At 40.7% G+C, this 23,567-nt stretch overlaps 2 protein-coding genes across 2 annotated transcripts in view; both read right to left on the bottom strand.

Annotated features, from left to right (window-relative positions):
* Anxa3 (annexin A3) overlaps positions 1 to 22,420 on the bottom strand; it is a 56,036-nt gene extending 33,616 nt beyond the window's left edge. The window contains exons 1-3 of the mRNA XM_013020129.1: positions 22,332 to 22,420; positions 19,043 to 19,095; positions 797 to 884 (exon numbers count right to left, since the gene is read on the bottom strand). Coding sequence (XP_012875583.1) covers positions 797 to 884; positions 19,043 to 19,057 — 103 coding nt within the window. The 5' untranslated portion in view covers positions 19,058 to 19,095; positions 22,332 to 22,420. The remainder of the gene's footprint in view (positions 1 to 796; positions 885 to 19,042; positions 19,096 to 22,331) is intronic.
* LOC105988507 (spindle and kinetochore-associated protein 2-like) lies at positions 17,164 to 17,499 on the bottom strand. The gene has a single exon (XM_013020130.1). The coding sequence runs from the start codon at positions 17,497 to 17,499 to the stop codon at positions 17,164 to 17,166; it is 336 nt and encodes a 111-aa protein (XP_012875584.1).
* Positions 22,421 to 23,567: the final 1,147 nt, after the last annotated feature.

The following is a 23,567-nucleotide window of genomic DNA, read 5'->3' as shown; positions in this document are numbered from 1 at the left end:
TTCCCCTTCCACTGGGAAATTCCACTTCTTGTCATATTCTGGCAGAAATGCTGGCAAATGTGCACAATGAAACATTAGCAGGAATATTCACTGCAGTATTTTTATATTGTAATAGAAAAGAATTGTAGGCAATTTAAATGTTTCATCAATGTTCCCACTTTATGATGCAGTATGCAATAGACTACTATGCAGTTAAAATTAATGGACTAGAGCTAAACATGTCAACATGGATAAATCTCAAAGACATTATGTTCAAGGATAAAAACAAATGGCAGAAGAATGTATAGTATAATTCCATTTTATACTGGCTGAGGCTATGCAAATGAATATGTAGTTCTGGTTCTGACAGGTTCATGGGAATAAATACTAATTTAGGATGGTGATTTTTCTCTAGGCAGTGGGTGGGAATGAAATCTAAAGAGAAATGACAAGTATTCTATCTGGAACGATGGATTATGATGGTGGTGGTGGTGGTGATGGCGATCAGGATAGCTGTCATGGTGACAATGATGGTAATAGTGATGATCATGATGATGATGATGGTGATTATCATGGTAATGATTGTTGGTATCATCAGTGGAGATAGTAGTGTTTAACATGAAGACAATATGTCAAATATTATATTTAATACAACTAGTTTTTTTTATATTGTTCTCATTGGTTTACACTTTGAAAAAAGTCCTGACAATTTCTCTAATTGAGCAGGCTAATTTGGGCAGAACAACTTCAGGTACATACAGAGGGTGACTTTCCTATTTTCTCCAATATGAAAAAGGAATCCCAGTCTATCACTCACCAATTCCTCTGATTGCCTTACGAACAGCTTCAGCATCCACAGATGGGCTAAAGCCTGGATAGTCTCGAATGGTTCCTCGGTGCCCAACCTAGGAGGAAATAATTGAAAAAGAAATCACACTAGTTCCAAATGATAACTTTATTCACATTAAATATGCATAGTCTTTAAAAATAATTACATATTTTTTGTGTGTGGTCAAGTTCTTGAAATTTTGAAAAAATGCTCTGTTTTAAAATTTTATTGTCTTTAGAGACTCACAATGTCACTAAATAATTGCTCTGTTTGTCAACAGGAGCATGAGATGGAGCATAACCCCAGGTTGCCTTCCTACAAGATGGCATTAGTATGTGACATTCACACACAACCCACAATGCTGGGTGGTATTCCATCAGAACTGGATTTGTATATCAAGTACCTGGAGCAAATGTGCTTTTAAAGACATATTTTCATGGCACAGAGCACAACATATTATTTCCATTTGGTCCTTGTGCTTGCATTTTATTTGATGATGAAACTCATTTTTCTGAGCATGCAGTGCTACAATGAGCTAGGACAAATGATTATGTGAACCTTTCACATACCTTACTAAACAGAAAGTAGTGCGCTGATGGAACACTGGAATGGATGATTGAAACAACTGTATACTGTGTTTAAGATGCTAAAGGTATCAAAGGATGGCTTATCCATATATATATTTTTAGATGCTTGTGAGGACATGTGACAGATGCATAATTTGTACATGTTTTGGTGTCTCAAGAGTCTCTTCTCCTGACACCTGCAGATATTATAACGTCTATCAAATGCGTCATAAAGCCTCTCTTTTTTTTCTTTTGTGTATCAATCAAAAACATAAATCATTGTTCTGTAGAGCAATAACTTGAGTCAATTTTTTGGTCAATCTTTTTTTTTTTTTGGTGCAGGCCCTGGGATTTTAAACTCAGGACTTCACACTTTTCCTTGGGTTTTTCTACCTCAGGCTTTTTGCTGGATAGTTGGAAGTAAGAATCTCAATGATTTATCTGCCTGAGCTACCTTCAAACCTTGATCATCAGAGCTCAGCCTGACTTGGGTCAATCCTGATGAGTGAAGACTTGCTTTACAGTAGCGTCTACATAAAAACAACAAGAAAGCTGAAATTTTGGCATTCCCTTTGTTCTTGGTGATTATTCAAGGCTTTTTACTAAACCACACACAGAAGTAATTGTGGTTTGCAGACTTCAAGACGTTTAATTAATGTTCAACACCATCCTTGGGGAATCCTACACTAAAGGATCCATAAATGAAAACCCTATTAGGATTGTCTGTTCTTACTCTTTGTTTAATGCATATGCAATTGTGCCTGATAAATTCCTTTTTCAAAGCTTCACTGACATCGTAGATCTTCAGGAAAAGCATGCAAATAAAAAATGCCATGCTACTAATTTTAAGCACATAAATTAGAAACATGTCAGAAGAGCTGAGAAAGATTGTACTACCAAAACAACAAAGTATTCTAAAATTGCTTAAGAAACTATTAGAAGGGCAGTCAGAAAGGTGGTGAGAAAAATCAATGTATACATGTACTTACCTGGTATATTTTTAACCCTTTGAGAAAAAGTTTGTCTTTATAGGAATATTATTTTTGTTCAGATAGGATTTTCCTATGCAGTTACTGAATTATGTTGGCTCACTGTCTTGTATGAATTTGCCTTCATTTAGGCTCTTCTGAAGTGTTTAATATTTTTATGAAAGGACATTGTCTTGTCAAATTAAAGTGAATGGGAAATTAATGGTCTGGTTCAGTAAAAATGATGGTGTATTATTTCAGTAGTTTGCATTGAACAATTTATTTCACTATAGTCAAACATTTGTTTAATCTTTTTTTGGGGGGGTCCAGTCGTGCGGCCTGAACTCTGGGCCTGGGCGCTGTCCCTCAGCTCTTTAGCTCAAGGCTAGTGCTCTACCACTTGAGCCACAGCGCCACTTCCGGCTTTTTTCTTTTTGCTTATGTGGTGCTGAGGAATCGAACCCAGGGCCTCATGCATGCAAGGCAAGCGCTCTACCACTGAGCCACCTTCCCAGCCCCATTTGTTTACTCTTAAAGTACTCAAAACAGTTTTAAATCTTAAAAACATTATATCACATTAGAAACTAGTGATGCATGTACAAGATCAAAAGACACCAATAAGAAATCAACCGCTTTAGCATAATCTTTGGAGAATTTTCTAGCTCCACTGCTTAATAAATATTTTTAAAAAATTGCAGAGCCAGCTGGCTTCATTTAAATTCTCTCTACCTACGAGCTTTTATGTTTCTTTTATGTATCCATTGTCCATCTCTGGCATTCTAAAAGGATCACTGTTAAACATTTCATGCTTCAAGGCCAGTACTGTATCAGACACTTTACACATTAACTACAGAAACACAGAAGCCCCGGATACATACAGTAAGTCTTTCATGTAAACAGCACATCAGTTTAAGATTGGAGAATTTGTTCCAAGTCCACACAGCTAGTTAACCAGCAGAGTCTGAATTTAATCCAGTGTAGACAGTTTTAGTCCACTCGATGTTTCTTGAAATATAGGCTCAGCCCCTTCTAGAGCAATACTATAAAATGCATGACAGGTCCTACCCAGAATAGGATACACTTTGAATCATATTCTTATAGACCAGCGTCTGGATTCTACACATTTTAGGAGCTCTCCACATGATTCTATACTATGCAGATGTTTGCCTCAGCTGATTCTGAACATAAGAAACTAAAATTGTGCTCAGATTCTGATTATTCATGGGTTATGAAAGCCCGGGGTTTGCATTCTAGCCATGACCTTTACACTGCCCTCTGACACCTACGAATCAAAATACGCTGTTATTCTAGTGTGCAAATTAAATCAGGATGAAATTCCTGACCCATTATGCAATTTTCTGTCTAACAAGAGTTAGATAAAGAGAAACAACTTGTTCAATTGAAAGCAGAAGAAAACTACACACATGCATTACCCCCCACCCAGCCATATACCAACTTGAAAGAGGAAAATGGGAGTTTATTTTTTATTGTATCTTATTTAGTTATTTGTTTTGTGATGGTAGGAATCAAACCCAGGACTGAATGAATAGCAGGCAAACTATTTCACTATTGAGCTGTAGATCTAGCCCAGCATATGAAAGTTCTGAAGTAGAGGTCTAGTGAAATATTTAAAATTACTTCAGTTATTTAAATGAACAGTATGACAGTATTCATTAAATAGACTTAGTTGCCAATGTCTGTGAGAAATATCAATATAGTTTAGAAAAGATCTTACCATAAAAATAATTAATAGAATTATTTTACTCTAATACATGCAAAAGACAACAAAGTGATTAAGTATTTCCATGTTTAAAATGGAAGGAAATCATGTTGAGTGAAATAAGCCAAGATCAAAGAGACAAATGGCACATGGTCTCCCTGATAGGCAGATGTTAAATTCAAAATGCAATGAGATATGACAAAGTAAACAGGACGCAGGGAACAAAGGACCTCTTCTCAATTTGTCATATCATTTTTACATGACTGTATGCTTTTGACCTCACCTATGGTATATACATATGCACATCTGAGGGAAGCTAGGAGGAGGGCACAGAATCAGAGGGAAACTGGAAAAAATACAACAAAGGGGCCCATCAGCTGCACTGGACATTGATGAAAGTGAACTAAGCAACTCAAGGGCAGCGATGGGAGGGAGGGAATGAGAGGGAAAGAGGGAACAGCTTACACTAAGCAAAAGGAAAGAAATGTATATATCACCCAATTTGGAAGAAATAGCTGTACTGTGCAAGTTTGTAGAGTCCATGCTTTATAGGCCATGATAATGACAATGTGCCTTGTGAAGGTTAAGATGTGTTTGTGACTTTAGCTAAGTATCACTATCCCACAGTAATCATAGGTTCCTGAACCAATCCCATCATAATCAACTGGAACTTTTCTCAGAGCCTATGCGCTTCTAACTCAGTTAGCAACCATGGGCGGGGGATTTGGAATCTGTTTGGACAAGGTATCTGTTTTAACAATTTAAGAACCATTGCTCCATTTCATCCTCAGCTGCTTAGAAAACCAAAGCAAAAAATGAGCAAAAAAAGTCATAGATTCTTTCCTGGGTGTGGAAGGAAGAATTTGGTGATGAGCTCACTGTTTCAGGAATGTTGGCATTTTTATAGCCAAGTGGAGCTGTATGCATCGCCCGATTCATTGCAGGCTGACTGCTTGACATTTACCTCACCATTAAGTACTTGGCTGAGTTCCTTTCCAGTATCCCAGGACCCTAACTTAGCATCCAAGCTAGTGTAGGACAGCACATAAATCTTTTTCTAATATATATATTATAATATAATATATGCTACGTATACTATTCATATTGAATAGTATATATTTTATAGTTATATATTATTCCCATCTATATCCTTTAACACATTGAGTTGTTTTCTTTTTTGCAAACTTGGTCTTTAGGTGTCTCCAAAAGGAAAATTATGCTGAAAATACATGAAGGCAGGAAATGTCTAAATAAAGGAGAGAAAATAGGAAGAGGTGTTTATAGTCAAAACAATCACTGCTATTCTGCTAAGCACATTTTCTGCATTTGCTTATTTGGTACTCACAGTAAATATATAAAGTGGATACAATTCATCCTCTTCACAGATGATGAAACTGATGCTTAAGAAACTGGCCCAGACCTGCACAATCAGTAAGTCATCTGTCTTATCAGTCTTTGCTCCTGATCTCTAGTGTAGGCTGCATCTTATTTGAACCATCTTCTTTGTGCCAATATAATTTTTCAAAACGGCACTTTGGAGGTCAGCCACAGAATGTGGTATTTTGAAGCCACTGATCTGTATAAGCTGGCACTGAGGCACTGTCTGTTGCCACTTTGAGAGGCTACTCTGCCCTACACACACACACACACACACACACACACACACACACACACAGAGTTGTACCTACTTCTTCATGTTCTGAATTTACAAGAAACTGAATGTTTGTATTCAGAAGAATGAATAAAGGAGAAAGTCAAGATACCAACTGTGTTAACAGACATAACTGCAGCCAAATACTACAGAGCAAAAAGAGCAGCAAGTGCAGGTGCGTTCTGGAGATGAGCAAAGCCACATCACTTATCACTGCATAAACCCCAGAAACGTAACAAAGAATTAAGGCTTCACATGAAAGCCTGGGATTAAACCATTTAGACACAGGCTCTCAAAGAGCCAGACAGAACTGATCATTCTCTGCTCAATGACATGACAAGACATTCTCTTGGGTCATGAAGCTTTATCATACAAGGAAGAAAATGGAGTGGATTCCAAAAAGTAAAGCAACAAAAATTTAGGAAATATAAGATTTCTTGTTCAATTCTTCAAGTATAAAGTAGCCTTCAGAATCAAAGGAAGAGGCCCTGAAATGATATAGTTAAGTGAGGCAAGTGGCACAGATGGAATTCCCAAAGGACATACACTCAACACCCTAATCACAAGCACCAGTCTGATTTGGATACAGACTTATTTCAGATATAATTAATTGGGTTGAGGTCATAATGCAGTAGAGTGGGACTCTAATCCAAGATGATTGGTGTCCTGCTAAGAAGACAGTCCTGTGAAGATAGAGATAAACACAGAGAATAAAGACAGCCCAGAAGCCAACCAAGGATTGTCAGTGTGGGAGACAGAAGGACCTTCCCCAAATAGGAAGAACTATGGGGAGTTAAAGCAAATTAATCTACTGAAAAGGCTACAGGAGAGTATCCTATCCTATCCTGCCCTGATGAAAACCAAGCTTAACCACTGAAGACAACTTGAGATCCTCTTCAGTTTGGAGCCGGAGACTGGAGGAATTCCTCCTAGCAAGGTGACTTTATGCTGAGTTACTTTAACTGCAAATACATGCTTTCCCCTCCTTAAACTGCTTCTTTTAAAGTCTCATGTTGTCTTTTCCTTTGTCTTGTTACTGGCCCCAAATTTTATTACTATTTTTCATTGAAGATGCAGTGTAAGTTGGAATTCAATGCCATCCCTTTGAGACCTACTCATATTCTAGGTGTTTCCTAGAATATGAAAAACACATTTTAATCAATGTCTGTTGTTTTCTCTTCCTATTCTGGCTTTTGAAACAGTGTAAGTTCCAGTGATTTGATTAACATATGGGGGTTCTTCTCACTTCCCTAGACTGGCAAAATGTCAGAAGCCAGGAAGAGCAAGGAAAGACTCCCACACAAGTTTCTGGGGGACAGACACCTTGATTCAGGATTCTACCTTCCAGAACTAGGAAATATTTCTTAGTACCAACTCTTGAACTCAGAGTTTCATGTTTGCTGGGCTTTTTTTGCTTATAGTTGTTGCTCTACCACTTGAGTCACACCTACAGTCCAGCTTTTTGCTGGCTAATTGAAGATGGAGTCTCACAGATTTCTCTGCCCAAGCTGGTTTTAAGCCCTGATCTTCTGAGTCTCAGCCTCTTGAATGGCTGAGATTACATGCTGGAAGCCCTAGGAAGCTAATGTGGTAGATGAGATACCAGAGTACAGGTAAAGATTTGATTCCCAGAGCACAGGGTGCATACTAGGAGCATTTTCAGCCCTCACAGGCTGCCAGCGGGCACTGGACAGGTGGAAGGCTCTGGCTTTCAGCAATGCTGCAGGGACTTCTGTAACCCCCAGGGCCAAGCTGTCTGTTCTTTTTTTCAGAGGGTGTGGTGGCAGCCATCAGAATTGTCAACAGGGCTGACGTCCTGACCTGCTTGCAAACTGTCTCACAGGTCTGAAGGAGATGTTTGGATCTGCTGTTGTGTGCACTCAAGGGAAAAACATTCAAACTTTTCTTTTGTAAACATAGTGATTTCACCAGATGGAGAGCACTGGAATGTGATGACACAGGAGGTGAAGGCTAGAGTTGAAAGATGAGCATGGCTCAGAAAGCAGAAGGCACGGACAAACACAATGTATGCGGCTTTCCGTACGGCGTGAATAATAAGAAACCTTGATCCTGCCCAGTTATGTGTTCGTTACTACTAAGCTGCCCAGCCCCATCTCCTTTTTGCTACAGGGTCTCACTCCTGGGTTTCTTTCTCTATTCAGGTGTGCATTTATTCTCTGCCAGCACCTCCCCTTACCTGATCTCTGCAAAGTGGCTTTCTACCGTGGAAAGCCCCTTACAATCCTGCAGCTGGCTATTTCTTCCATGCTTGTTTCCCTGTGCTGACAACTCCATTTACAGCTCAGCTTAGACTTTGAGCACAGGTCTTGTATAGCCCGTGTCTACTCCATATGTTTTAGTATCTTGCCTATTAAGCTGTTATTACCTCCTAAGTCATATCTTCCCCCATGGAACATTTCCATGGTATTTTACATATGACATGTATTTACATATATTTGCCTAAGTATTTTACACCTTCCCCGTTCAGTCTTCAAAACCACACTAGGAGGTAGGTACTGTTATTAACTTAGTTTGTAATAATATTGTTTTATAATGGAGGTAATGGAGGCATGCGTAGTTGAAGAGAACTGTTCAAGGTCATGTAGGTAGTTTGTGGCAGAGCAAGAATAGAACCCAGGCAATCTGGCTCCAGTCTTGATGTTCATCCCTACTTTCCAGTGATTCCTGGATCAGCTGACACCATCAGCCACCAGAAACCTGAGTCTCCTGTGAGCCATTCATCTTCCATTCCCTCCAAACCCAAACCATCAGCAAGTGCCACTAAAGCCATCTCCTGCGCCTCCCCCCCCCCCCCAGCAGCCTTTGCAGAGCTCCAGGCATGGCACTTTTCTACCAGTTTCCTTGAGTGTCTATACTCCTATTCAAATTCACTTCCAGGATGCAGATAAGGGATTTAATCAGAGAACTGGAAGTTGAAGGAGTCCATCTCTGATTGGTCCTTCAGAGAGGGACAGACAAGAATTCTCTGCCCTTCTGACTTAACTGTTTTAACTCATGTGCAACTTATGTATTCTTCTTACTGTAGAGTAGGCTAAAATATTTATCTTTTTTTCTAACACTTTTTCCTTGCACTTCTCCCCAGATTTTTAAGAAAATGAAATTATACTTGGCCCAATTCACATTCCTTGTTGAATTTACAACTTTTCCTTCATCTTTGCCTCTGATTTACCACATCTATTGCTCATTAGATATACAATTTATACTCTTATCATGATGAAATACGAAAGAAGGACCCCATTCATGACTGGACTGGGATCAGGGAGTGGCAAAGAACAACTCTTCAAGTTCATTCCATTCATTCCTAGGAAGTCTGGTGTCTGGTTTCTGGTTCTGGTTGGAGCATATATCTTTCCAGGCTTCATCCTGAGACATTAATGTTTCAATTTGAAATCCAGGTTGAACCTGTTTTTCCTTTGCTTCCTGCAGAGAGCCAATTGTCTGTGGGCCAATATTTGCCTAAGGAAGCTCCAGGAGACATGTGTAAAGCACACATCTCACACTGCTAGTTGCAGTCAGGTTGCAGGCTTGGGAAGTGAGAAATCAGTTGCAGGGGAGGGGGGGAGGGGGGCTGGTTTAGAAGCCAGATCTTCGGTTCTGCAGGGGGGGGGTGTAGCAGGTTGTGGATGGGAGGCCATCTACCACAGGAAGAGGAAGACCAAACATCTGCCTAAGTGAACTCAGGCAACCTCCTCTACATGTTTAAATCTGCATAGTCAGGAAGAACAAACACACTAGGAAAGAAAGTATAGTAGGATCTCTTCTGTCTAAGCAAGAAATACAAAATTAGACAATGCTTTCCGAACTCCCTGAAACCTCAACCAGTGCCCAAAGTTGGTCTCATGCTTAGAATCGAGTTTGAAAGGTTTTCAGCTTCCCTTAAACTCTTTCTATCTCAGTGTATTGAGTGTTCCAGCACTAGAGTCATTCTGCTGGGGGAATAGCAGAAATGAGACTCCTGGGTCCTTAGCTATCAGAGGAAAGAGAGGGTCTGGTGGAAAAGGAAGGCTGTGCAGGACCTTAATACTATGGGAACAAGTTTCTACCTTATATCAGTGTTTTCTTCTATCAACAGTCAGTATATATACATATGTATATATATCTACATATATAAATATACATATACATGTATATATATTATATATGTATATTATATATACATATAATACATATATGTATATATTATATATACATATATTATACACATCTATGTATAATATATGTATATATACATATGTGTGTGTGTGTGTATATATATATATGGATGAGGTGGTGTTCAAGCTGGAGGCCTGTGCAGGGTAGAATTATCACCAAGCGACACTCTCAGCCCAGAGTATCTGGGTTCTTTCTTCTACACGACTCCTGTGGTTTCAAATGATTCTCTTTGTCAGCATTTATTTACTACAAAACATTAGCTCAATTTCCCCCTTTCCCCTCATCATTAAAGATACAACCAGTTCCTTGAGTGTGGGTATAATTTTATTATAAAACACAGAAATATGGTGTTTGGAAAATTCTGCTTTAATGTGAGGGAAACAGGTGTGGTAAAGTTAACAACATATCTGCTCTTTATCCTGTTTCTTGGCACAGATTTTCAAAAGCCCTTGGAATTTCCTGAGTGGCAGGATTGTGTTGGTTCTGCTGCTGAACTGGCCCACACTGGACCCTTAGACAGCTTCAGACGAGAGATGGTCACCGAGGGACCAACCATGATGTTAGAAGCTAGAATTTTGAGTCAGCCTGATGTGGGAAAGAAAAGGAGGTTGGATATGAAACTCCATAAGGTAGCAACTAATTTAATCAAGAATGCTCACATAATGAATCAGATTAAAACTGTAAACCCGGAGGCTTAGAGGGGCTTCCTGGTGGCTCAGAGAGTGAAGTACAGAGAGGGTACCGTACCCTGGCATCACCGAGGAAGGGATCAGAAGCTCTACTGACAAAACTTGTCCAGATCTTGCCCTATTTGTAAGTCTAATAACAAATCTGTGTTTTAACGTATAGGACTTTCACGAAATTCTCTGGGACATGCTAGTGAACTTTGAATTTGAGGAAATTGTGGAGATTCTGAATTTATGGTCTATCAGTCAGCAGTGTGGGAAGTACTAAGGAACTGTGACTGGTGTCAGAAGTGAGGACAATCCTGGGACGTGATAAATTATACAGGGCTTTAGGCACTCATACACAATGAGACTTAGGGAAGGACACAAAAACATAATGCTTCTGTGCCTCTGATCATATAAAGTAATATTTATCAAAATGAACTAAGGTAAATGGAAATGAGATATTTTTTTGTTGTTTGGTCATTTATCTGTCTTTGGGAGGGTATGTGGGGGGGACATAGAAATGGTGGGACAAAGGGTGAACACATGCAGTAGTGGTACTCACTAGACATTACTTTGGAAATGAATTATACAACTTGTGGGTGAGGACAGGAGGGAAAATGTAGGAGAAGACAAAGGGAGAGGTAACAGTCTCCAAAAAGAAATACACTCATTATCTGATTTACGACTTGGTAACCCCTTTGTAGATCACTTTTATAATAACAATAAAAATATGTAATCAAAGGAAAAAAAGTGAAGGTGATCTTCTGCAGAACAGAGCTCCTCAGGCCTGGAAGTCCGAAGCTCTGTCCAGAAGGCCAGAACTGGATTCTATCTAGTATAGCCAGAAAGGTGACACACAGAACTGTTTCTTTAAAACTATGTAGCTCTTTAAAGTATTAAAAACAGAGGTAATCAGAAAGAATGTATTGATGATAACAATCTGTTTCAGATGGGTCTAAGAAAACAGTTCCAATGGAGGCGAGACACTGTTGATTTGAAATAAAATGAAGCCCAAGAAAAAAGTTGCAGGGGTATTATTTAGCAAGGAAAGATTTTAGAATAAAAATCATATACATAGGAGCTGGGAAGGTGGCTCAGTGGTAGAGCACTTGCCTTGCATGCATGAGGCCCTAGGTTCGATTCCTCAGCACCACATAAGCAAAAAGAAAAAAAGCCGGAAGTGGCGCTGTGGCTCAAGTGGTAGAGCGCTAGCCTTGAGCTGAAGAGCTGAGGGACAGTGCCTAGGCCCAGAGTTCAGGCCCCATGACCAGACCCCCCCAAAAAATAGTATATATAGATAAAAAGCAATGATTATAACTAAACCTTACTGAATGTCCAATTACTCCATTGCAGGCAATCTTCATATTGTTTTTTTGTTGTTATTTTGTTTTGTTTTTGTCAGTCATGGGACCTGAACTCTGAGCTGGGTGCTGTCCCTCAGCTCTTCAGCTCAAGGCTAGAGCTCTATGACTTGGGCCACAACATTACTTCTGGCTTTTTCTTCTTATGTGGTGCTGAGAATTGAACTCAGGGCCTCATGCATACAAGGCAAGCGCTCTACCACTGAGCCACCTTCCCAGCCGCTGTATTTTTTTTTTCATGCAGACTGGTTTAATACTTTCACACAACATTTGGTGTCATACCCATTTTTATGGATGAGGAAACTGATATAAAGACTATGCAATTTGCTCAAGGTAATATTCAAGTGTTTCCTTTATGGGCTAGGGGTATGGCTCAAGAGGTAAAACACCTATCTAGAAAGCACAAGACCTTTAGTTTAAACCCCAATACTTCCATGAAGAAAAGAGTTCACATTTTAATAAACAAGAGAGTTATGAAAAGGGAAATTGGGTTTGTAGTTGAACTAGATTGTAACTGAACTAAAGCAGTATCTGCTCTTTGAATGAACTAAGGCACCTCCAGCATGCAAGTTAGACATTATCCTTTGCTTTCAAAGTGGCTCTTTGTTCTCAGCCTACTCCCCATACAATAGAGAGAGAGAGAGAGAGAGAGAGAGAGAGAGGGACATTCCAATTTATGAGGTTCCTAATTACAGACACGTAAATATGATAAGTAGCCTCCAACAGAACGAGTGCAAACCCATCAACCAGCAGGTTCTCTTACAAGGAAATTTTAGACTAGAGGAAATACTGACACAACAGAGACTGCGTATTCATCTGAAATGATGGTTGGGTTGCAACACACTGGAGGGAATGAAAAGAACTAAGAAATCAGCCATTCCTTCCTTTTCAACTGCCATGTACTCAACTTGCAACTGAAGTCTTCTTCCTCAATCATGTTACTCCAGTAAACTAACCACAAACTAGCCACCTCTTACTGACCTACCGTTTTGTAGAACTGGGTAGACTCCATTGCTTGTTTGCAATTGAGTACGTGAAAGAAGAACAGAATAGAACAAATAGGACTGAAACCAGCAGTATTCCTAAGTTGTTTCATGAAAAGCCCCTAGGATCCAATCAAAGATAGTTTTTGGAGCCAGCTTTTCAAAAATGGACATGCATGGAAGATGCTTGCTCATTCAGGCCGTGACCTCTGGATCTCACAAGTTCAAATTTCACCATGTAGAACATGTTGGCACCCCTGAAAAGAAACTTGTGAGCTGCAAAACAGAGTAAGGCCATTTTATGAATGTGCCCAAGAATTTTAACTGTCCATTCTCACAATCTAATGGAGAGACAGGTTCAGCTCCTGGCCTCTTTGCCAGTTGACAACACAACCAAGCTTGCTTTTATTATTGTTGTTGTTGTTATTGGTTGGTTGTAGGGCTTGAACTAAGGGTCTGAGCACTATCCTTGAGATTTTATGCTCAAGGTTTGTGCTGTACCATTTTGAGCCACAGCTCCACTTCTAGTTTTTAGGTGGTTAATTGAATATAAAAGTTTCCTACCCAGTCTGGATTCTAACTACAATCTTCAGATCTCAGCCTCTAGAGTAGCTAGGATTACAGGTATGAGTCACTGGTGGCCAGCTTATTGTTAATTTTTAAATCCTACTGCCTTACAATTGGCCTCTTGCTCACATAAGGACTTTAATCATAAGAATATTTAAAACTGAAAAACAGGTCTCCAGTGGCTCATAATTTTAATCCTAACTAGTTAGGAGATAGGAAATAGAAGGAACAAGGTTCAAAGCCAGCTAAGGCACAAACATTCTATAGATCCCTTCTAAACCATAGCTGGGTGAAGTGGCCTGTCATCCCCAGCTACATGGAAGGTTGAGATTGGGTTCCAGACCAGCCTAGGCAGAAAAGACCCAAAGATTCTATCTCTATTGAGAGAAGCTAGACTTGCTGGTACATGCCCATGATCCTAGTAACACAGAAAGCCTAAAAGCTGGAGGACTGTAGCTCAGGCAAGTGCCCAGGTTGGAAAGCAAGACTCTATCCTTAAAGTAATTAGAGAAAAAATGGCTGGATGCATGGCTCAGTGGTAGAGTGTCTGCCTAATAAGCACAGGGCCCGGAGTTAGTTATATATACATATATACATACACACACACACATATCTATGCAATTAGTAATCTGAGGGGATTTTTTATTATTAAAGTCTAAACATTTTGAAGTGTGCAATTTTATAATGGTGAGAATATTCACCAGAAATTCATTTTGTCATATAAACTCAATACTGACTTAACAATGCCTCATTTGCCTCTTGTGCTCTCTGGCAGTCATTTTCTTTTCTGTTTCTGTGAATCATGGTCTGGCAGAGTGGCCCAAGTGGTACAGTGTCTGCCTAGCATGAATTCAAACTGAGTTCAGACCCTAATATGACAAAAAAAAAGTTTCTAGTCAAGTGCTGGTAGCTCACACCTGTATCCTAGCTACTCAGGAGGCTGAGATCTGAGGATCTCCACTCAAAGCCAACCTGGGCAGGAAAGTCTGTGAGACTCTTTACCTCCAATTAACCACCAGAAAACCAGAAGTGGAATTATGGCCCAAGTGATAGAGTGCTAGCCTTGAGCAAGATTGCTCAGGGATAGCGCCCAGGCTCTGAGTTCAGGCCCCATGAACAACAACAAAAGTTTCTAAAGTCTTGACAAAGTGAGATTAATAAAACTAAACTAAATAACACAATATTTGTTGTTGTAGTATGTGACAAGATTTAATTTTTCTTTAAAGGTAATGTTTAGCCGTTCATCTGTCCTCTGACTCTGGGTTGCTTCAACATCTTGGATACAGTGAGGTATAGCCAGCCCCATGATTTTAGAGCTGTAAGATCCACTTAAGGTTTCTAACAAATAAGTTGTGAGATAATAACCAGATGTTGGCTGAAACTGCTAAATTTGTGATCTTTGGTTATGGCTGCAATAGGACACAAATGCACCACCACTGGGTCTTTCCCAGTCCTTTGCAGGTGTCAGCTGAAAGGCTAGTCAACCAATTCCCTGCCAATTTTCTAGTGGGCCAGGGCTGCCATTTGCCTCTCATGTCACTGCTAGTGAATTGCCACAGGAACCAAGGATTTTTAGAGCTAGGAAAAAAATCTCCATTAGCTTTCTGGCCAGCAGGGTCTAGGCACAATATAGGGCCAAAGGCTGGTCACTGTTAGCATGACCTCCATCTCAGATCCTCAGACCCTCCCTCAACACCAGTTGATGTGGCCAGGCCTATCTGCAGCTGGCCTTCAGCCCTGGCAGCTCCTCCCACTTCACTTGCCTGGAGTCCTGTTTCACCCCTAGCCCTCAGCTACATCCTGGGAATGCTGCCTAACTGTAACTGTTACAATAAAAAAAAAAAAACCCACCCCCAACTAGGTGCCATCTTCAGTGTTCAGCTGCAAACACACAGGAAGGACTTCCCATACTTCCTGCCCCTAACCCCCTGAATATAATTTAACCCTGAACAAAAGATGGGCACTATTTCTCCCTCCTTCAGGGGAGAGGTGGCCTTGTCATCGTTGGCTGGCAAATAAACTCCTTTTCCTGTATGTGATTGTGTCTGGGTGGTCTTCTGGGATGGCTGCTAACAGTCACATCTTTACATGGTTTTCCTTAAACTTCCCCTCCCCCCAGTACTTAAAATATAATGCATGTTCATGGTTTAAGAAATACAGAGGAGTTGGGGGTGGGGAGAAGGAAGAGTTGGGGAGGTGGGGAGGGAAGGGATGGTAGGGGATAAACAAAGGAGGAGGTAACAATGCTCGATAGGAAATGTACTCATTACCCTACTCATGTTACTGTAACCCCTCTGTACAATATTTTTACTATATATATATATATATATATATATATGGAAAAAAAGAAGAAATACAGAGGGGTAGAAGTGTGCGTTAACTCACAATAACAACAAAAACCGAAAGAGGACAGAAGTTGATTCAGTGCAAAGTAAAACAGCCTTGCGCCCTTGCTCAGGATACCACCTTTCTAGAAGGTCTTCCTGTAATACAGTTTTTGTATAATTCTCTTCTTTTAGTTTTTTTTCTTTTAGACAGAATAGCTCTATACATATTTTCTATAACTTGTTTTTCCCCTTGATTATTAGATCTTGGTATATTTTCTTTTTTTTCTATCACACAAAAGCTAATTTAATATATTAACTGGATTTTGAGCAGTCACAATAATGTGGCTCCATCTGCAATCAGCACTTTCATAGATAAAATTATGCATATACATGTGTAATGTGTAATACAAATATTTTGCCTACCTTTTAATGTTTAAATCACGTCCACACATTGAGTGAAATGCACTTAAACATTCTTTAATATCAGCTAGAATCTCTACTTTTTCCCAGCTATATAAAAAGAAAACAAGGGGCTGGAAAGGTGGCTCAGTAGTAGGCTGCCTGCTCTGCATGGATGAGGCCCTGGGTTCGATTCCTCACATAAGCCTCGGACGTGGCGCTGTGGCTTAAGTGGTAGAGCACTAACCTTGAACTGAAGAGCTGAGGGACAGCACCCAGGCCCAGAGTTCAGGCCCCACAACTGATAAAAACAAAAGAAGGAAAGAAAGAAAGAAAGAAAGAAAGAAAGAAAGAAAGAAAGAAAGAAAGAAAGAAAGAAAGAAAGAAGGAAGGAAGGAAGGAAGGAAGGAAAGAAAGAAAGAAAGGAAGGAAGGAAGGAAAGGAAGAAAGAAAGAAAGAAAGAAAGAAGAAAGAAAACAAGCAGGGCGCTGGTGGCTACTACTCAGGAGGCTGAGATTTGAGAATTGAAATTCAAAGCCAGCTCAAACAGAAAAGTCTGAGATTCTTATCTCCAATTAACTCCTGAAAACCGGAAGTGGCTCTGAGGCTCAAAGTGGTAGAGTGCTAGCTTTGAGCAAAAAAGCTCAGAACAAAGCCCAGGTCCTGAGTTCAAGGTCTACAATCAGTGTGGGGGATTATAAACAACAACAACAAAAACAGATGGAAAACAGTATTACAGAACTTCCTCACCTGAAATTACAAAACTGTGCATATGGGTGTGTGTTGACATTTATATTTTTCCCCATTCAATCCTTTTGGCTGAAATACATTCATGTACTCCCCTCTTACTGTGAAGCCTTCCTGTCACTCAAGCCAAACTTCTACTCCTTTACTAATACCCCACCTCCAGTTGTCATTTGGCTGTGGAATTATATCTTCTTCATTAGAGCTCTCTTTTAAAATTTCATTTCATAAATCTGGCATGTGAGGTTTGAATTGCTCTGTCACCATTTTCTCTTCTTCAGTCAATGGTGACAACTCCAGATCTCTATGCTTTTGGAGTTCTTGTATCATAGTCATGGTCTTATTCAAAGTAGTACAAATGCGGCTCTTAGTCTCTTTCTGCTCAACAACGACTGGCTTAAAACATGCATACCAGGTTTGATATCGAGACTTTAAGGCTGTCAATTCCTTTAAAAGTTTAACTGGATTTTTCTTGCCTGCTGAATCAGGATGATTAGCCTTGATTTCATATTCTAGCCTGTATTGAATGTAATCCAGATCAGAATCAACTTTCTGGAACATGTGTTGAATAGTCCTTGGTATATTTTCTAATTGTCAGTACTCACAGGGTGGAGCCCACTGTCTCTCATTTCTTATGACCACATTAAAAATAGCTATACAGTTAAAATACATAATTTATTCATTTGTACCTCTGGAGGGTTATGTACATTTTCAATAGTATGTTTTCTCTGCATATTTTCAGTAGTACATGCAATATCCTCACCCCCTTGTTATTCCAGCCTTATGCAAGTTTATTTATGAAACATTTTCAGAAGTGAAATTATTGCGATAGAGGACACAGGCATTTAACCATCATAGATGCAGACTTAACAGTATCCAAAGTCACACCATGAACAGAACATACAAACATCTGTTCTGCCCACAGCCTCTGGATACATGTTTTCATCCTTATAATTTCATAGGTAGAAATGATTTCTCATTGTTATCTATATTTTCTCTGTGTGTTTCTCCCCACCCCCTCTCTTTCTCTCTCTGTGTCAGTATTGGGGCTAGAACTCAGAACTTGAGAGCTGTCCCTTCTCAAGGCTAGCACTCTACCACTTGATCTGCAGCTCCACTTCAGGCTTATTGGTGGATAATTGGAGATAAGAGTCTCACAAACTTTCCTGCCTGGGCTGTCTTTGGACCATGATACTCAGATCTCAGCCTACTGAGAGTCTTATTGGCATGAGTCACAAGTGGCTGGCTTACATTTCTTTAATTTTCTGTGAGGTACTATATCTTTTCTTATGTATATTGGATGTTTATCATCTTTTTCAGGTCCTATTTATGTCCTTTGCAAATTTTTCCACTTAATTTACACTCCTTCCTTCCTTTCTCTTTCTTCCTTTTTTTTCTTTTTCTTTCTTTCTTCTTCTTTTTATTTTTTTGTCAGTTGTGGAGCTTGAGCTCAGAGCCTGGGCTCTGTCTGTGAGCTTTGGTGCTCAAGACTAGTGCACTACCACTTTAAGCCACAGTTCCACTTCCAGTTTTCTGGTGCTTAATTGGAGATAAGAGTCATAGTTTCTGCCCTGGCTGGTTTCAAATCATGATCTTCAAATCTCAGCCTAGGTAGGATTAAAGGTATGAGATACCAGTGCCTGGCTTAAATTTATTTCTTAAAGTCACTTGTATATTAAGAAGTTAAATCTTTTGTCTGATGTTCTACAAATATTTTCTCCATGGGTTGTCTTTTCTCACTGTCCACTGATCTATTATTTGCTGTCACAATTATACATGTAAATCTAGGTAAATTGACTGATGCTTTTGTTTTAGGCCTTTGGTTTGGGGTTATGGTAGTGATTACCTACTTAAAGATTGTTACTTTTTTGAGTAAAGTCTAGGTATGTTAGCACATGTGTGTAACCTCTCAGCCACTGGGGAGGCAGAGATCAGGTGAACTGTGTTAAATGCTGGCGTTATAAGCTGGTGTTACCTCACTGGGATTCTAGGTGATGTCTTTTAACCAACTTTCAGAAAGAAATCTTTTGTGATATTCTGATTTTCTGTATTTTCACTTGACTCAAATAAGTTGCTGTGTTCCAAAGGCTTAACTATTACTTACCCAGACAGATGCCATGATATCTTACACTTTCCTTGAATGAAGATTACACTGACCTATTAGAAGAAAAAAAAGCAACTAAGTCATATAAATCTGAATTCAGAATCCATTATCTTCAGTTCAGTTCTTGCTGTTCAATCCAGAAAACAGAAGTAAACTATTAAAGAAAAACCTTCTCAGGAAGACACTGCATCTCTGTTGACAGGAATTCCATTTACTAGTCATCATAGCAGGTATCCCAAGAGACTGCACAGTCCCTCTGAGCACCACAAGGGCATAGGACAACCTCTACCCACCAGGGCTTCAAAACAAGCTTCCTGGACAGTCTGGTTTTTACCTACTTAAAATCCGGTAGCCAGATATAGTAATGCACACTTACAGACCAGCTACACAAGAGGCTGAGAACAGAGGATTGTTTGAGCTCTGGAGTTTCAAAGTTTGGATAATATAGCAACACACACACAAACACACACACACACACACACACACTTCAGTAGAATTATGTATATTACTAACTCCTGCAAGACAGATTGCCATCATAGGCATTCTGGGGGTAAAAGAAAATGGAAGAAGGAAGAAAGGGAGGAAAGAAGAGGAAAAAAAGAAAAGAGAGAGGGAAGGGGAGGGAGGGGAAAGGGAGGAGAGGGGAGAGAAAGAAAGAGGAGGGAGGAAAGGGGTGGGAGGAGAGGAGGGGAGAAGAGGGGAGAGGAGGGAAGAGGAGAATAAATACACCAGAAATGGCTCTTTCCTATGAAACCAACACAAATCTGAGCTAGATTCAGTCTGACTCTTGTCCTTGATGATGATCTTCCTGAGCCCATTTTTTTTGCACAGCCCTAAGGCTATATGCTGTGATAAAAAGAGACTCAGCTACTCTCTGGAGTTCCTTCCCATCCTTGGAAGGTGAGAGGCAAAAGGGTTCATGCGTAGGGATTGCAGGCACACTGTCCATAAGTACACATTACTCAAGCATGCTGGCTTGTCTCCAAGCTTGATTTAGAAGTGCAAGTTGCTCCCACCCATCCTGGGAACAAAATATTCTAAAAGTTCAACGATAGCCTCATAGCAAAGTTCAACAGGAAATCACAAGAATCCCAGGAAATAGTTAGCCTGGGATTTCTCAGGCCCTCAGTAGCCTGGGACAGTGGACTCTAGTTATAGAATCTGACCCTTTATCTCTTCACTGTAACTACAGGGTATTTCTTCTGGGTTTACCTCTTATTATAGTTTGGATCTGCAATGTCCTGCATAGGCACAGGTGTTGAATGAAGGCTTGGTCTGAAATGTAGCCGTATTCAGAGTTGGGGCTTCTGGGAAGTGACTGGATCATCAGGGCTCTGATTTCCTCAATGCAGTAATCCATGAATGGACTCAGAATCTGGTGGGCCACTGGGTGGAAGCTTAGGAGGTGGGAACTCGTTGAAGGTCCTTAGGGGCATGCCATTGTGGGGACACATCATCTCCCTGCCCTTCCTGCCTCTGTCTTCATGTATTTCCTGGCTACCACCAAGACAGCAGCCCTCTTGTCACCACCATGCTCTGTCATGGACAGCTGGCTCTACTGCCCATAGCAGTGAAACTGTGAGCCACTAGAAACCTTTTCTTTTTGAAAATTGTTCCTGCCAGGCATTTTGTCACAGTAATGAAAAGCTGATTAACACCCTCCTTAAATCTAGACTCAAATATCTTTGCGACTAAGTTCCTCAGCTATAAAAAGGAGAGCGGGCTGTTGCTAGCATGAAATGAGACAATATGTATAATATCAGCTAGGATTTTGTGTTCTTACTACCTGACAAGTTAAACTATACAAGTTTTCGAAGGTCAGTTTTACAAGGCTGGGGATTTTATTTTAAATCACATTGTTCACAGGGGCATAATAGATACTTACAAAGCACTGATGGAATAAATAGTTTAATGTATGTTTCACAATAATCTGGGCCTAGTTTAATCACTAGTAACATTTCAGTTTTGCCTATAAAAAAGCCAGGAGTTCAAGAAGTTTCACAGTCACACAGCTAGTGAGTGAATCTCTCTGAATCCAGACTGCCAGACTTCAAGTATGAGCTTGGTCTCCATGGCTTGCTACACCCAAGTACCCAGTCCACATCCGGCAAAAAGCAACCTTTTGTATTGTAAATCACACTGAATTATTACTGATCTTTAAAAAAAATTGTAAAGAGACCAAATGATCCCACAATAGAACTTCAAACACATCCTTCTGGAAAGGAATTACAGAGGTTACATAATTTCCTATTCCTTCCCACTCCATCCTGACTTCTCAGCAGATTTAACAACAAAAACAGCTGTGGGAAGGACAGTCTGATTGTCCATACATTTTTAAAAATCCCTTTTCTGGTCATTCTGAGTTTCTCCGCCTTCATGAGAACCAGGATCTTCACAGAATAATGTTTCGATGAGCATATCTTGATGAAGAGTAGGAACTGCAGCTTTATCCCAGAGCTGTGTTGCACAGCAAACTCTTGTAATGAATTTAGACTAGCCAAATTCTCGTGCCTCACACCTGTAATCCTAGCTATTCTAGAGGCTGAGATCTGAGATCGTGGATAGAAGTCAGCAGGAGCAGGAAAGCTCAGGACAATCTTATCTCCAAGTAACCACTATGAGACAGCACCCAATCCCCCAGTACCATAGCGCGTAACCCCTCTTACCCCCAAGAATGTAGACCCCTGACAACTTCTAATCAGCAACAAAAGGGGCCTCCAGTGACCCAGAACCCGAGTGGAAGCCAGAATTTCCCAGAAGTCTGCCATCACCTCCCAGACTCCCACTGCTGACTCAGAGGCCACAGGGGAGACTCAAGCCCAGGGCTCAGTTGCAATCCAAGTAAATAGTGAGTCTTTTCCTGGGGAAAGCTAACTCTCCCAATGTCCTACCCCACCACACCCCCAGAAAGTAAATGACATTGTCTAGGTGAAAGGGAGAATGTGCAATGGAGGATTCCAAGTCCTCCAAACACAGCTCTGCGCCAGCACCCCGAGACCCTGCGGTCAGACTCCCTGCCTTTCTTATTTCGGACTCCATGATCTTTAGAAATGGGGGGGCGTGGTTAAAAGATCCCCGAAAGTGTGAGGATTGGAGGAGCATCCTGGCTGTGGGGACAGCTTGGGGCTTGGGCATCGCCGTGACCCTAGTGGGTGACCGTCCAGGCAAGCCACATTCCCCCCCCCCCCGCACAGTTGGGCGCGGGAGTCCCCCAAGGCCGGCCGGGGACCAAGCAGCCAGGCGAGGCGCGCACCCCTCGGAGCCCGAGCCCTGGAGGACCAACACTTACCCTGAGCCCCCTGGACCAGGAACACAAAAGGCCGGCCAAGGTGTTCGCTGGGGATCCCAGCTCGCTCCCTCCCGGATCGCGACCGCACCCCGTCCTCTGGCCCCTCCTCCCTCCCCGCCGTTGGACTCCACCTGCTTTCCGACCCAGGGCGGGGGTTGGGGGGAAACCGCGCCCCTGGCCGCCTGGGCCTCCAGCCTGCATCCCAGCCTCCACTCCTTGCCTGCTCTCCTTTCCTCCAACCGCACAAGGAAACACTTTCATTTCTTCCTTACATACACAGAGATCTGCAAATCTGTTTCAAGGCTTATTTTGTTCAAGGCACTGTGGATTCAGACATTACAATCCTCACCTCCAAGAAACTCACCCCGAAGACTAGGGGCAAATACCTACCACTTGTAACAGCAACTTTGATCTAGTATTTAATTTGTGCCAGCACTAGTCTAAATTCTCCATCCCTGCCTCAATTTCCATTTGTATTCTAGCTACCCTGTAAGGTACTTGCTATTACTATCCTCATTTTATAAGTGAAGGTGAGACAGAGAGGTTGTGTAAAGTACACAAAGTCGCCCAGAAAGTAGGTGGCAAGAATGCAGGAGAAACTAATCACAGCTATCATTTGGAGGAGATATTGAGTGTTCAAATCATTGTTCCATTACATTACCTGATTTCATTTTTTATTTTTATTTTGTTAACTTTCAAGGCATCTCTAAGGAGTGCTACTTTTATTAGAATTTGAAGAACAGGAAACAAGCTAGCCTGTGGCTAAGCTTTTGACTTCATGTAAGAAGTATCCTAGCTGGCCCTTGCCAGCACAATGCTCAGCCTTGTTACCCCACCTCTGGGTAGGGCTAACTCAAGAATGACACATTTCCGGTTTCAGGGCATATCTTAGCAGCTAAGTGGGAATTATTGAAAGGTTTTGAGATAGGCAAGCATGAGATACATAATCTAAGAATATACTTTTGTAAGGGTTGTTTTGTTTGTTTTTTTGTTTTGTTTTAGAATCAGGGCTGCTCATGGAGGTAGATGCCTGTAATCCCAGCAATAAGAGAAAATAAGTCAAACTGAGAAGATAAGGCAAACAAGCTTAAAACACTGAGTTCAAACCCTCGTACTACTAAAAAAAACAAAACAAAAAGTACAGTGACTGAATGGCCATTTCATGTAAACTTCTGATTTAGTTCATTTACTACTGTAAATGTGTCAAAATATATTTTGTCTAGTCTTTCAGCAGTT

The sequence above is a fragment of the Dipodomys ordii genome, unplaced genomic scaffold (genome assembly GCF_000151885.1).
Source record: "Dipodomys ordii isolate 6190 unplaced genomic scaffold, Dord_2.0 Scaffold49, whole genome shotgun sequence".
Taxonomy (NCBI): Eukaryota; Metazoa; Chordata; class Mammalia; order Rodentia; family Heteromyidae; genus Dipodomys; species Dipodomys ordii.
Note: the sequence above shows the minus strand (reverse complement) of the source record. Positions and strands in the feature narration are given on the sequence as shown.

What these genes read in the sequence shown, in the direction of transcription:
- LOC105988507 (XM_013020130.1), bottom strand. Translation starts at nt 17,499, where the DNA reads ATGTTCCAGAAAGTTGATTCTGATCTGGATTACATTCAATACAGGCTA.